Source organism: Ischnura elegans, assembly GCF_921293095.1.
Source record: "Ischnura elegans chromosome 13 unlocalized genomic scaffold, ioIscEleg1.1 SUPER_13_unloc_1, whole genome shotgun sequence".
Lineage (NCBI taxonomy): Eukaryota > Metazoa > Arthropoda > Insecta > Odonata > Coenagrionidae > Ischnura > Ischnura elegans.
The window spans coordinates 6,394,336-6,411,043 of NW_025791657.1; the positions used below are offsets into that span (position 1 = coordinate 6,394,336).

Genomic DNA, 16,708 nt, shown 5'->3' on the forward strand with positions numbered 1-16,708 from the left:
GAATATGTCAAATTACACATTCATACTGCTCCAATGCAAAAATTATTGTGTTTTCAACTTCAGCAGATTCCCGATTATCCGGCTGCAACGTATCCGTGTTGCGGATTATCTGTGCTGTGGATTATCCGTGCATGATATTCACTCTCGCTCAACATTTTCCGCGCTATTAAAAAAAATAATATCGTACGCAAATTCATCGGAATTACTTCATTAATGCTAGGATACATCGCGCTTATTATTTCTGTTAGAATCCCCTTTGTAAAACAGAAGCGATTGCACGTTAGCTGCGTTAACGCAAGATCCGTGATCCTGTTTTTCAAGCCTCGCAGTGTACGACCATGCTCTGTGATCACTGATCCCGCAGCAATTGCAACCCGGGCAACTTGTGCGAGACGTGACTACATAGCGTGGTGCCTGACTGTGCAGTTTCCGACGTCGAGCAGTGGTTTTGAAGCATTCGTGCAAACCAATTTTCTGAATCCACGAACACAGCCACGGATGTGTGGTTTTCGAAACAAGGCCTTACATGGAGCATTGATGATACGAGTACGAGCATGTTGTCGTCGCTTAAAAGATCGCGAACTGGTGAAGAAAGATGTCAATGAGTCCGGGAAGCACTCTAAAATAAAAATAACGGCATTAATAGGAACAACATATTGTCCGTTTTAGGTAAATTATGAGCATTAAAAGGCTCGGGTTCAAATCCCGTCGGTGGCAGAGATTTTTCAGAGACTGCCCGATCCCTGCTTGAGTGTTCTGTGGAGGACATTTCAAGCGCAACACTCCGTCCGTCGGATTGGACGTTAAGCCGTGGTCCCCTTAGCGCCTTTCGTTAAGAGCAGGCTAATGCCGACGCCGGGTTTCTCTCCACCCTTCCTTACCTACCCCTTCTCTCATGGCGCAAATGACCTAAGCTGTCGATCGCCTCCTCCAAATACCATACCATTAGCATTAAAAGACATTACAGTGAAACTTTGGGTTATCCGTGTTTTCTCTCCCCCATCATTAGCCCAAATAATCGAGAGTGTCCTAAAGTTCCATATCTGTTCCTTCTTGGCCATCTCTTTACTACAAACAAATGTAAATACATTGAATATACATAGAGTCATAATACTTTTTACCCACAACAGTTATTTACCCTCTCTTTACTCTTCAAAATATTTGTTTTTGCATTTAGTTTTGCTATCTACCATAAACCGCTTACGTCAGCGATCACCTGTCTCATCTGATAACATATTTGCGTATGTTCCTCTATTATCCGATTAACGAAAGTGCCCAGGATATAAACTAGGGAAGGGGTAAGCCATGGTTTTTCAAGTAGTAAAATTTAAGCTTGAAACCAACATTTTAACAAAATATAATAGTGCCTAAATAGTTTTGAAAAAGGAGGGGGCAGCTGTCACCTCCTGCTCCTTGCTGGGTACACCCATGTGTGTCGGATCTCCCACTATTTGCCTTCTAGTGCATTCCCAGGCCATCTAGTACATCCTTTAAACTCTCTTATATCTCCCCTAATGTCCCATCCCTCTGTGCTTGTTCTTCTCTCAGCTGCCTATCTCACCTCTCCTGTTCATCTGTGAATGTTTCAGTAGTACCTGAATTTCAATTTCTCTCTGTTCATTCTAAATCATAAATCCATCCATTTTTATATTAAGGCCTTCTTTCACCAGTTTCAATTAATTTGAAATTTGCCCCCTGAATCACTGATCCTCGTTCTCTCAGCATCTTTTTCAAGTCTAATCATTTGTTTTTCCCGTAAAAATCTCTAGTCACACCTGCTATTATGAAAGTTCCACGATCTACGCAACTATAATTCAGCTTTCCAATGGTATGTGTCTGAAGGAGTAGTCGTATCCTACATGTTGTGGTGTCAATAGTAAACGTTTTAATTAATTACACAAATCAAATAAACAGAATGGATAAGTTTTCAGGACGAATTATCTGGAGCGACAATGCATTTGGCCTAACGCCACAATTTCCGTTCCTTGACTCCATTTTTGTTAATTTTTAAGTACACAACAAGAATGATATTTGACTCTTGTTTTTTTCTTCCATTTGACAAGGAGAACTTTTACAATGTTCAATTCTTTTTGTCCTAAAACATGGACATGCACCCCATCATAAGCCACCCATCACAAAAAACCTTCCATTCTTCCTGAAAAAATTAAATCTATGGAGGAGTATACATAGAAAGCCAAAAGAAACTAATGTCTCAAGGGAGTCAATATTGAGCAGTTCATTTTATCTACGGGGACACCTCAGTGAAGAAATGCCAGTGCATTACTCAAGCTATAAGACTGTGGCTTGCTGTTCAGCTGTCTAAGCTGTAGTGGTTTATCATATGTACACCTCGTTCTGTGTGGTGAAACCAGAATCATCAAACAAACTTGAACAAACAAGAAGAAGTTTGAACTCCCTAGAAGTTTGTTTACTATGAGGTTATAATGTATTTAAATGCTAATATAGGGCATGTATCTTCCCACACAGTACACGGACGCCTTTAGGACATCCGGTGACTGTCCGTCAAGTGGCCTACGGACGTCCGAATTCATTCCAAACGATGTCCGCTGCAAGTCCGCATGTCAGTAAAAAAGGTGGCCCTTGGACGTCCTGAAAGTGTCCGCTCCGGACACCTTCAGGACACGTTTAGATTAGGATTGCATTTTGTTCGATACTAATAAATAATAGGTCCAGACAAGAATTTAAATAAATAAGGCATCAATTTCATGTACAATATTTATTTGGCTTCTTAAAATAATACAATTCCAGAAACTACATACGAATTATTTAACTTTCTTCTTCCCCTGTAACCTCTCCTTGGCGTGCCTTAGCCAGCTTTGGATTGCAACCTCCACATCATTTTCAGGGGCTGTCATGGTCTCCTGTACTGCTCCTGTAATAATGAAGTATATAAACATTTCATTGTAGCAAGAAATCGTCTCTTGTAGGTAACAAGCAGATTAGATAAGACAGGACGCTACAGTATTATTAGTCTCGTGTTTAACATTCTTAAGGTTTCAAAATTAGGAAAACTGTCCATTTTAGGTTGCATACATTTTACGAACTTTTCTTTGAATTTTTCTTCTTCTTAAAAAAGAAAAGATTTTGAGAAAAAATAAAAATATTAATATGTTAGTAATTTATATATTGTAATAAAGAACATTTTTCACAGAGCAATTGTTGCACTAGATTTAAATCCAAAATATGAGAAGACTGTTTGCCTGTTAGACCCTGGTGCACAATCTAGAAAAAATCTTTGATCCATCCTTGCCAGACAGCTAAGTAGAAGTCTCGAAAAAGAGATTGGAAAAAGCATTCAAATGGAGGATAATATTTCTGAACAATTGGTCTCTGCTTGAAGATTATGACTACACTAGAGTGAATTCTGGAGGTAAAGAAAAGTGTTACGTAAGCTAGGTATAAAGGAAGACTAATGCAGGAGAGCTGAATATGGTATAAGAGGAAAAGAAATTAGAAAATTTAAAGGTGGAAGTTTAAGTGGACTAGATCTCTTGGGATTAGTGTGAAAACAGTCACACTGATTTGGCACACAAACCACTTAGCTTCATTGGCCGAGATGCAACTTAAAAAATAGAAACTTTGAAAAACTAGGAAAACTTGCTGTAGTTTAGGCCATTCCATGATTTAGATCTCCGAATTCTTCCAATCTGAAAAATTAAAATAGATCTTTTTATGTAGTCTGGTATCGAGGCATAAGTGACAACCAAGCTCACTGGCAATATTCACATTTCGACAGGGACATAACAGGGGAATAGCAGCTAAGACCTGCTGTGTGCTACTGAAATTTCTATAGCTCCTACCATAACAGCTGCTTCAAAACATCTTAGTTAGCTACAGCTACTAGAAAATAGTAGCTTCTGTAGTACTGTGCAACTACCATCCCTGTTGAATAAGTTATCCCATTCTTAAGTTCTACAGGTGTTATACATCGAAATTTTATGGAGAATGAGATCCTTTTCAACCATTTTTTTTGAAATTATACCTCCAATGTGCAGAACAAAAATTGTTTTCAAATGTTTGACTTACTTGGTAGTGGGATCTGCATCTGAAAATAATACATAACAATACTATTTTCTCTACCTTTAGCATGGAAGGGTGAACCTTGTATTACAAGATGTTTAATAATTATTTAAATTTACTTTATATGAGCTCCCTTAACAGGAGCAACTTGCCAAAAAAGTATCCAGACCAAAATTATTCCTCCTTGCCCAAACCTATATATTAATCAAACGAATACTTACACCTCTCTCTCATGCCTTGCTTTAGCATGTTTCAGCCAACTCTTCACTGTAACTTCCACACTACAATTGGTGGCTGTAGCGTCCTGGTTCAGTGCAACATCTGTAAAGGATGAATACAAATATACAGTATACAGACACTTATAAGAAGACAGACATACAAACTTATAAATAGAGATAGGAACTAAATAAAAATACAGATAAGCTATTTTTATTCAACTCCACTAAATGAAAGCTATAGTCAGTAGATGCCTCCAGGTAAATATGCCAGGTTCAAGATACTCTACATCAAAATGTGTACCGATTGCTGTACGAAAAGATGCACAAGTTCTATTTTCTGGGTGTGAGATTCCATGCAGCAGTTTGAGCAAATAAATGAACCATGAAACATAGCCGTAAGGTTTGTTTACACAATATATCACTTACAATTAGACCTTTTTTAGATTCATTCCGAGTTTCTTACAGTCTTCCTATAGTTTCCGCTAAATTAAATGCATGGATGACTAATAGCACAGTTATTTAGTTAGTAGTTAAATTAGTTTATAGTTTAGTAGGTTAGCAAAGTTGGAAAGAGAAAATATATTAATTTGATATAGTAGCTTCGCTGTATTTACTTGAATAGAGTATGGGCACGTTATATGGGAAGTGATCTAAAAAAATTAAACCTCAATTGGGCTAAATTCCGATCATGAGAATAGAGAGGTACTTTTTAAGTGAGATAATAATCATTAAAACTTGCAAAATTAACGATGCACTGAAACACCAATTCGGACATATTCTCAGGACTGTGACGTCATTTTGTTTTATGTAATCTCAGGCATACCTTGTTCTTTAGGGTGAGCCCCTCTACAGTGTATACCGAGTTTGGAAAGAACCCATGGAATGGCTTATGGGCTAGATTAAACGTGTGTACAGTCAACTCCAAAAGTAAATGTGGGAAGATCAGCCGCGCCACTCCTAGGACCCAGCTCGAACCACGTCAAATTCGCATGACAAACTTTCGGATGTTGGCACTGCATTTGAAAAAAGACGTGGTAAGAGGAGTTGGGGGTGGTTGGGGTGGAAGAGAAGTGGGATGAGGAAGCTACGAACTGCGAGAAGTTCTTTGGTTTGCGCCGTATAGTGTGAGTTGAATGGACACTACCTTTCGAGCTATTTTATCGGCGACAAAAATTCTTTCGTGGACTAAAAACATACGAGCGGGATCCCAGGCAGTACAATCTTAGCCGGCATGAGTGACAAAGAAAGGCCTTAGAGAGCCCCTCGATTTTCCGATGCGTTGTGTTCCGGGGCAACATCGCAACACTCGAATTTCAGTCCACTAATTCTATTTAAGCTCAAACATTTTTAGAAAGGCGTCACTTATCCCTGCATCGAGCTCCAGATAATTTCTCAAAACATTTCTGATAGGGTGCTATTAAAATACTGCATAAAACGATTTTGGACGCCTCATGACCTCTCGCCTCCGCTATGAGAGACAACGTGAAATTCTAATTAGGGATCTCACCCCTCCAATCTTACACAAACAATTGTCTAGTTTTCTTAGTTATACACATAGCAAAAATTCACTTTTGAATTTCGTTTTCAATAAGAAATTTTTTGAGTAGGGTTTGATTGTCATGGAAATGGTGAGAGAATTTTAAGGATTTTTTGCTGCAACTAAAAGTTCCTGACTGCTAAGAAGAAATAACTCGATGGGCGGGGGCGTGAAACAAAAAATCTTTTGGCTGGGGTGGTTTGGATTCGCAATCAAGAGTGATAGGTCTTAACTAATCCTTTGGATGTGAGAACTGAACGCAAGGAATTTTACAGCCAGCACAGCATTTCACCGTCCTTTAGGTGGGAGACTCAAACTTTTAAGTGCATTACTCTTACCTATTCGGATGCGATATCTAGCTGTTAGGTTGCATGCAGCCACAAATAGTAGTTTTAGGCCACAAATTCGCTTCTGGACATTTAAATTTGTTTTTGCATTAAATAATGACAGGTGTTTTTACGTTGATAGATAAGTATTGTGGTGGAAATCATCGGTTAAATAATTCGACAAAACAAACGGAAAACTCTCAACTCACAATTTCTAATAACCATTTATTTTCTATTCTGGCGAACTATAATTATTCATGTTTTCATGCAAATGATTACTACAGTGCTTGACGTGCAAGAAGCGCAATGGTTTCGAATAATAAGATTGATAATAAAAAGACGCTCAGGAATTTTATTCAGCTTGATGTGCGCCATAAATATATTTAATCGGAATCGATGCTCTATCACTCTGTCAGTGGGATGGGAATTGGAAGCGAGTTTTTACTGGCCAAGATGTTATGCGCCAAGTCAGCACCGGTAAGTGTGCTAGTATCTTAGTGACCAGACACCAAGTATATTGGAGTGATTGGGGAGATCCTTATGGCATAATCCTCTGGGAGAATTAACTTGACACCTTAAGCGTTTACAGATGTGGGATCCTCCATAAGTCATATAGGGACATAGTCCGAGAAAAACCCTATGATGAAAGAGAGTAAAGCGGCCTTGCTTGGGCTTGGAAGGCGTTTTATTTCACTTGCCAACCCTTCTTCCGCGAACCGGCAATCTAGCGCCGCGGCGCTACATTATGATCATAACATCCTGTCAGTGTTTGGTCAGGTTAGGGAACTTGGATCCTAAAAAAGTATTTCATTGCTAAACGTTTCTTGAAGTTGGAATTATTCATAATTATGGCGGATCATGTTGGGAATATTATTATTGCTTTCCAAGCAATCTATGCATTGAAAGCCTGATTATTTTTTTAAAGATATTAATTAATAAAAATACTATCGGCAGTTCAGTTTTAATATCTCAACCCTGAGAAATCAGTTGTCGGTTTTACTTTACTATGGAGTAGTTTGACTGATATTATGTGCTGTCACAAACATATCTGCCGGTAGAAATGCACAATTTGCAGTTATTTATTAAAAAATACTCTTGATTAACCAACAGCTATTGAGAAATTTGTTGTGAATACAATTTTATGCAAGATTATTTCCGAGTCCCACACGCCTCTACGGAAAAAATGCAATGGTGCCGACACCAGGTTCATGTCGTTGGATACACTGTTCTCCTGATAACTTTCTCCTTTCCTGCCTCGGTACTCTCCTCCTGGCTCTCTACCTCGCTCTTAGCTTCGTCACTCGTGCCAGCTGCGATCGTACTGCCTGGGATCTCGCTCGTATGTTTTTAGTCCACGAAAGAATTTTTGTCGCCGATAAAATAGCTGGAAAGGTAGTGTCCATTCAACTCGCACTATACGGCGCAAACCAAAGGACTTTTCGCGTTTCGTAGCTTCCTCATCCCACTTCTCTTCCACCCCAACCACCCCCAACTCCTCTTACCGCGTCTTTTTTCAAATTCAGTGCCAACATCCGAAAGTTTGTCATGCGAATTTGACGTGGTTCGAGCTGGGTCCTAGGAGTGGCGCGGCTGAGCTTCCCACATTTACTTTTGGAGTTGACTGTACATGCCATTATCTACATTTTTTAATTCATTTATTTCTCGGTTTCGCTGACGACAAGACTCTCGTCAACTTTTCTACCTTGAACTGCCTCATCGTATTTCTCGCTCCTCGTTTCTCGCTTTTGCGTTCGTTTGCAAATTGATATTGACATTAAAATTAATAGACGCACTTAAACAGTGATGATTCTTGTAAATAGTACGACATTATTCGTGAAAACCAAGTCACTAAAGTAACAAAAAAAACGGAAAATTAATATTCGATAAAAAGTGATAGTTTGGATATTCAAAATGTTTGTTATTTAATTCTAAATACAGTGATGCTAATTTTCCAATTCGGATGTGAAATATCCTCATCATTACGTCTCAGGTAAAAAAATCTGTACTCTAAACAAGCTAAAGCTATGCTCTAACTGCACTTAATATCTGGACTGAGAATGCACTTAAGACTGCACTTAATTGAAACAATACAGCACAGTTGCCATAGTACAGTAAAGTACAGTTACCACAGCACAGTCAGAGTGCAGTGGCCACAGCACAGTCAGAGTACAGTGGCCACAGCACAGTCAGAGTGCAGTCGCCTCAGCACAGTCAGAGTGCAGTCGCCTCAGCACAGTCAGAGTGCAGTCACCACAGTACAGTCTAAGTGATTTCTTTGGGTCTTCTTCCGTTTTATCCATGACTCTACGAAAAATCACCAACATTCCAGCTGGCTTCATCAGATCCACTGAAGCAGCGATGCAGATTTGGCCAGACTGATATTTATGTCCAACAGAATCCTCTTTGACACTTCAATGAACCCAAAGAAGCTGACTGGAAGTTTGACTAAATTTCATCCAAGGCCATGGATTAACTCTTAAGAAGACCCAAAAAACTAGCAGGAAAAGGGAATGATCTAAACCCTGTTTTGATATTGGATACAAATGACATGAAAGCCAATTCAGATATAAAATCATTTATTATAAAAAGTAAAATCTTACAATGAAATTCAATATGGTGTTTCATTTTACATAAAATAATTGTGTAACATTTCGGAGGTTTTCTGTAAAGTGGCACCCTCCCCTACCACTTTGCCAAACTGCCGTCAACGGTTCGCCCGCCTTGTGCCTCCACTGTGGCTCTCATCACACCCTTCCAATACAGGCTTCCTGAAATGACAGACACGAGATATAGTTAGTCAGCAGTGCATTGGAAATTCAATTGACACAGAAAATATGTCATGTTCCATTCAAGGGGATACAAACTGATAAACACTTCTTAAAAGAAGAGTTCACTGAATGAAAATTTATTTTAGTAAATTTACACTTTCAGTAATACATATCAAATAATTGATACAAGCTTTACCTTTTCTGTGAGGTGTATCGGTATTTTCCCGCCTGGTAACCACTGCTCACCCTCAGATTTTTTGCCAAATTGTTAAATGTCTTTGACAGCCTGGGCACCACCTCCCCTTTCAGTTTCGTCTTCACATAAGCTGTAACGAAATATCAAAATTCCAAATTAGTATAATCTTGCTATGCTCCATGGTAAATTGTGCTGAGTCAAGTTATGTAGGTACTAATAGTGAGCACAGAAACAATGTTGTAGTACACTTTTAGAGGTATAAATATAAAGAGAACATTTTACATCATTGAATTAAAAGTACTTGACAAATTACTTATTATGCTCCACTTTCATATCGCTATACAGCTAAAGAAACAAAGAATACTGTTGAGGCCACAGGAATATTCACAAAGGGTCATTCCATGTCAGTTCATCCAGGTTTGATGAGGTTAACTTGTATTGACATGCATCCTGTATTTTGATATGTTTTATATAGCAAAAATCAAGTTTTCCCCGGCAATGATGGGTAAGTGCTATGAATTCCTTAAAATATTCTATTTTAAAAATATATTTTTCTTATCGGGAGAAAAACAACCTGCACATAAAAAATATTTTAATTTTTGAACGTATAATGTACTAGATGCACGTTGTAAATATTTGCTTGTATATAGAAAACAGTTAACAAACGCATTTCATCACACTTGAAGGACTCAAAACTGACTACCAGAGTCGTGAAGAGGGAGTTTTTTTTGCATATTTTTTTAACAACAAAGTGAGCAAAAAGCCATGAATTTCATTTTAACAGGTGGTGGGTCATACCTTAAGGGATATTAGAAAAATTAATTTAACTTGATTTAGATATTGACTCAGGTCAAAATTTGATGTTTTATAGAACCATGCTTTTGATGCAAAATTTTTTAAAACCTTATGAAACATATGAGTTTAGAGAATTTTCAATATTCCTTGGTACATTTTTCAATTAATTTTTGGAATGCTCATGATCTCTATGGTAAACCTGCAAATTTTCATAAGAATCGGATGAAAACTATGGCTGAGACAAATTATTTACCTGTGGAGGTGCAAGTGCCTCTGGAGACCGCTATTATTGAAAAACTGCAGTTTCACCCAAACTTCAAATGGTCGTGAAATAAACTATTGGAGATAGCCAAGAAATATTTTACACTTTCATTCCTGCATGGAAGGTTGAAAATTGGCAAGTTTCATCAAAATCCGAGTCGGTGGGTATCATGCCTGGATGAACTGACATGGAATGACCCAAAGCATAAGAAAGCATTGTTAATCTATGTAAGTATAACACTCTCAAAGTTACCACCATAGTAATTACCATCAATAGCGTCCATTGTGGCTCTGCATGCTGCAGGATTCCCTCCTTTGGATACTCTCTGGCCCTTAGCAGAGTGGCATCTAATATACTCCCTCCCAAATAGCCTCATCAGCAACTCCTCCTGTAACCTTTTCGGGGTCGTCCCATTGCTGAGCGCCCCAATTTTATCACCTTTTTTAATGTATATATGGAAGCCAGGGTGCAGCAAAACCTGAAATAATGAAAGAGGCATTAAGTGTTGAACTTTGTAACGTTTGAAAATCTCGAGATAAATACTACGCTGAAAGGTGGCTTACCGAGTGATCCGAAGGGGTGTTTTTCAAATATTTTCTTGCATGTCTTAGCAAAATGTCCCTCCTTTCCATGTCGTCAACTGGAAATGAACGGATGCTTATTTTTAGCGATGCATGGATCAAATAACGAGATTCTACCCGTTATACGTTTAAGGTATTCCAGATTTTTTTTCCTAAACACAACGACACCTGCATTCGCCAACTCCGAGTCAATTGAAACCCTAGAGGGTAGGCCATCCAACTCAATCAGGATATTCCCGTCTTTTATCACGCCACTTTCCAAAGGCACTGGCACAGGAGCTGCGCCTGCAGAAGCCGGGAAGTGGAAGTCTTGGGGATCTTCCTCTCCGAGGGCAATGCCAATGGCATTGGAAATGGGGTCCCTGTTCTCAGGAAAATTTACGGCGGGCGCAGAATTCTTACATTTCATCGCCCTCCTCTTCCCGCCTTTCGCCCCTTCCTCCGCCTTGCCCACAAGCTTCTCGACCGCCTCTTTCGGGGACGAATTACTTTTATTGAGAGGCTTCTCAAATTCTTCCTGGGATTCTTTTATCTCCAAAAGTTTTCCTGAAACAGGTTAATAACAGTTCGTACATAAACACGGCATATCTCGCTGTTACACGAGGGTATCGTGAAAACAAACTACTGATAGGTATATTGGGCATTAAAAATTTTCAGAGAATTGTAACTTACCACCAACTGCTATGGTTAACACTTTCTCAGGCACTCCATCCCACAGCACCTGGTACTCCCCTCCAACTATTGCCTCCGTTTTAATAAGGGATCCTACATCCGTTGTAATCCCTGTACTCTCGTCGGAGTAAAAGTAGAAGCAGGCCCTCTGCTTCAACTCTCGTACGCTCCGGGAAGAGACGCTGCACATGGAGTCGTCGGAATCCTCTGGCATCAGATTCATCTTGCACTGAGAAAAATAACGATGATATGAATTGGAAGCCTCTCGAATTGACTCAAACCGTCAAACAGTAACTGATTAGGTTTAACTTACCCAAGTTCTCTCTTCAGTCACACCGAAAATGCTGAACTACTTCGTTCTATGGCTGCTACCGTACTGTTCCCGAGTATGCCGTGATCAGGAATTGGCGTAGTCTATGACGTCAGTAACGGAAGCACATGGAGCGAAATCAACGGAAGTCCTTGTGGATCAAGTTGTATTATAAGTAATATTACATAATGGAAAAATGAGTGAATAAATAACTTAAGTTGTCACTGTATGCTTAATTTTAATGATATTTAACCATCATGTATTGTTAATATTATAAAAATTTAATGTTCGTATGACTCATTATACGCAGTTGGGTAGTTCGGTTGTGGTGGGAATTATAATACCCGTGGTGGTAGGTATCTACGTAGCCCAGACACCAAAGGTCGTAGAAATTCCTTTTCAGTGCGTATTTGCGTTTAGTACTAACGATTAAAAAATGCCGAAAGGGCCGTACTCTAAAAATTCTAGGACAACGAAATGGAGACGTAGGAGGATAATTGATGGCGCACTTCGAAATTACCTAAGTAATGTGCCGATAGAAAATGATACTAAGGAAAGGCGCAAAAAGGAAGTTGGAAGCCCTGCAACTGAGAAGGCTCCTTCAGAACCGGATTACTTTAATTTAAACGACAACAATGGTATGAATTAATGTGAATACATTATGATTTATATGTGCCTCGGGTTCAAGGAATTGTTTTTCTCAGAGCTAGGAATTCTTTTCAATGTTTGGATTATGGTCGTACTTGATTGAAATTTTTTTCGACCCCTAATAATAACTCATTTCGACATCTTCGCAACTTAATCTTCCATATTGTCTCTATTATTCTTAGGTTGTGATTCAGATGAGATGGCATCCAGTACATCAGAATGCAGTGCACATCAAACTCCAGGTGGGTAAAATAAAATTCTCGAAAAGTATAAATCTCAAATAGAATTTAAATTTCATCAGTCATGTTGTCTTGTTTGCTCCATTTGATGAACTTATTTGTGTGCACTGGAGTAACTTCCATTGATGTATTTGTTTCCATTTAAAGGTATACCCTTGGAGAGAAAAGAGTCGAGTGAAATTTCTGGTGACGATGAGGACTCTAGCTCTGAAGGCACTAACAATTTCTCGGACAATTATAGCTTTTCAGAAAGCTTTTCTGAAAGTGAAAATGAACCAAGTATCGATAGCTTTCAGTACTTAGGTGGTGAAAAAATTTACTATGGGTCAAGTATAACAGTTCTTGAGAGTGCTGTTATGATGACGTCCCTTTTTCTCCATTTTTAAATATCATATGAATGAATGTCCAAAATCATCGACTTATTGATTTTCCATCTACCAAAGGAGAACAAGGTTGTTAAGTGTATGCACTCACTTAAAATGGTTTTCAACTTGGGTAGTTTCGATCCAAAGAGGTTTTGTAATATTGTGGTAAAGAAGTTTTGCCAGATGGTAATTGTTGTAATTGTACTAATGCAAAATTTTCTAATTTGCCCAGTTGAAATGCAAATAAGGACCTTGTTTAAAAAAAACTTTGTTCATGGTATATCATAGAATTATCATAGTAACAAGAAAACCTCATCTACATGATTTGAGAAGTTTGTAGCAGCTGTGATGCGACAAGTTTGCAGCAAGTTAGAAAAAGCGTAACTAGGAGGTGATTCAAGCTTGCAGCAAATGCGCAGGCTTCTCATGACAAGCTTGCTGAAAACTTGCAACTTTGCCCTGACAAGTTTGTGGCAAGCCAGCAGCAAGTTTAGTATGCTATCTGGGACACTTCCTCAACACTACTTGACTGTCGACCCTTCGCTTACCGAAGGCTTCCTCACCACTTCGTGGTTGAAACACTTCCTGGACGCTTTCTGAGCAGTCCCCGTCTCTCGACTCTTCGGCTTCGCTATTTTGGTCATAGGACTTCGCTCAAAGGATTGCTTATTTGTAATTAATAAAGTAAGATGGAAAGGGTAAACAACACAGTTGAAGTTGTACTTGAGAGAATTCACAAACAACCCACGAGAAACGGGAGCGTCGATGAAGTATTGCGGGAGTGGAAGTAGCGGTTGAGTGTTGTGGGAGCATTTTAATTGTTATCATGGGAGTGCACAAAAACAGCTGCGGCTTTACACAGTGCAGTTTATGGAAGTGAAGAGGATAGATATGCCGCCGTAGATTTCCCGAGTCCCACCGCCGCCAGCGAGGGTCGCAGCTGGTATAATACCTTAGGAGAACCACATCACTACCTAAGAGCAATAGACAGGTCACCGAATCCGACTCGAACCCGGACCTGGGATCTAAGGTTCGATTCTTGGACGCAGGTTATTTTCATAAATTGTTTCTACCTTTCATTTTACAAAAACCTACTGTTAATTAGTATTTCCATGATTTACAATTCAAGTTTTATTTTTCTTGCGGAAATCTTTTTCTGCAATGTGGCAGCGTCAGGTGTCGAATGGACACTTCCTAAGCGATTCCGGAGGCGTTCCAAGTGGGCCATAATCTGCTTCCCTTCCGCACTTCCGCAACACTTGCCCGCTACTTCCAGAACACTCCATCCGACGCTTCCGCAGCACTTCCTTAACGTTTCCATTTCGCCTGGGATTGTTCTTAAGCTCAAGTACGAGCTAACCGCTTACCTGTCAGACCCTTGTAACTCCCGCCATAGAAATAAATTCTGGATACGCGATTGATAAACCATCTTTTCAGCTAATAACGGTTACTCACCTGAATACGAGCCATCTGAAACAAGAGGCTCCTGAGTGGCGTATTGTCGGTAAATTTTTATTTTATTAACTTCGACAAAGAAATCGTAAAATCTTACGGGTAAGGAATGTAGAGTAAATTAGTGGAGTGAAATAGTTTACGCAACTGTTATTTTTCCGCTCTGCAGAGCTGAAATTTCAACTATCAATGCACTACGATCCGAAATAGGCTTGAATTGAAAGAATGATCGCAAAATATCGTATAACGTGCAAATAAAATAAAAATAAATGGATCGCTCGATACCAGAGATGAGTGTGGATGTACACTCATCGCTGGGATAAAAACCTACGCAATTACTCCCAACGGAACAATAAAAATTAAACAATAATAATTCGCGGCTAAGGGATATATGTGTACTAGGGTCTCCTGAAATTCACACTTGTAATGAGACATTCGCGATTGATTCATACAAAGTGAATAAAAGACACGATTACTTTGTGATTCAAGTAACCCATTATTCATTGCGAAAACAGTGGGTCAACAATCACTCAGGCTCACGGTTTAATCATATCAATATTAGATCAAATGGTTATACAATTCTGGTAAACTCCTGGGCTTGCTGATAAATTACAATATATCAATATCAAAAAGCGGTGAAATATGTTTGGGGAAATATGCTTTGGAAACGGGTATTTAAGGAAAAAATTTTAAAAAAATAACATGCCTGAAAATGCAATTTACATGATTGTTGCCCTTGAAATATAACTTGAAGAAGACGCAGTAAGTATACATCAAATCCAGATAAGAAATTTAAATTAATTTTTTAATTCTCTGAGGCTGTTGAAAGTTATTCATTTGTAAACGCCTCTCCTATTCCAATTCATTTCATCATAATCACCCAATGTTAACTTTCAGATCGACTGCCATTCTTACCCGTAAACCATTTACGTTTTTACGTACACCCTATCACATTCCATGATCCACAACGATAAATCCAGTCCCCAATCTACATCTGTTGCAATCTAATCTAAACGTCTTCATTTATAATCTACTTGGATAAACATTTAGCCTCCACAATGAACACATCTCCATTGTCGCATGTCCTTCAACCAAATCACAGATGTGGACTGAATCCCAGAACACCTGGACTAAGTCGAAGACTTGATTACCCCCATGAAGCTTCAACTTAACCCTAAAAAACTCAGGTGACACAGTTAAAAAGGAAGAACGTACCTTCCACATGAATCCTGATTTACTATGGCACCTATAGAATCAGGCGAGGCAAAACACAATGAAAAATTTAGGGGGTGCTGTGGATGAAAACATGACTCGGCCAGTAAACAACACAGCACATATCAAAGAGTCGTAAGGTGCATCACCAGCAATAAAACTGCAGTGTTTAAAGCACTACAATAACACAAATTTTTGAAATTGTTAATTGCCCAGCCAATACTCAACTGCTCCTGGCTAATATGTGGACTGGTAAGGAAAACGTTATCTGCCCAAGGCTGTTGCTAAGTCGTATGTATAACCATTGTTTTGCTGTTTGTCAGGACACTTTTTCAATATTAGTGTCTACAGAAGCTGAAGATCCGAGCTATATTTCCGTTTCGTAACTTTATTTCAATTATTCATTCACATGGCAAAAATTCACTAAAAATCGAGTCAACATGAAATCTCATCATTGATAACGCAAAATTCACAGCAACCTAATTTCTTTCATGCAATGCATGGGCATATACTAACTGCCCTTTAAGTGCATAGAATCATTACCGCAGCGTTGAAATAATAATTTATCTAAATAATTCACTCAAAAATTATAAATACTATAAGACTTAAGTATGATGGAAAATGCGATATATTAAGTACAATTACTAAAACTAGTAATGTGAAGAGAGCTCAAGAATTTTATGTTGTAAAACACAAAAGTAAATGCCGAAGAAATTCCTTCCACTTCAATCTTTTTGTTGAAGTTGACATCAATTATTGAAAAGGTAAAACCAGAATGTCAGTGAGACATGTTGTATGATTAAATTTTAATGACTTCGCTCCCAATATAAATACATGATAGCAATGCCTTAGCGGACTTGGAAAACCGGGGCTTTTCTTTCCCTGCAATAAAAATATGCATATTCACCACTATTTTTACGGGAAATATTTTGTCCATGATAAAATAATCTCAATTGATGTATCTCCACACGCAAAACCACGCGTCAAATACGACCAATTACATTTTTAAAAACTATTCATACACAGCAAGGAAGTTTTTTCGTGCCAATCAACGGGACACAGTTACAAGGAAATATATGGCCATTC

At 38.7% G+C, this 16,708-nt stretch overlaps 1 protein-coding gene across 1 annotated transcript; it reads right to left on the reverse strand.

Annotated features, from left to right (window-relative positions):
• Nucleotides 1–8,684: 8,684 nt before the first annotated feature.
• Nucleotides 8,685–11,677, reverse strand: LOC124172393. Its single transcript, XM_046551847.1, has 6 exons — nt 11,397–11,677; nt 10,893–11,270; nt 10,707–10,783; nt 10,411–10,621; nt 9,087–9,216; nt 8,685–8,890 (listed from the first exon to the last, which is right to left on the reverse strand). Exons 1-6 carry the CDS (start codon nt 11,617–11,619, stop codon nt 8,827–8,829), a joined length of 1,083 nt encoding a protein of 360 aa, XP_046407803.1. The 5' UTR covers nt 11,620–11,677; the 3' UTR covers nt 8,685–8,826.
• Between the last annotated feature and the right edge of the window lie 5,031 nt (nt 11,678–16,708).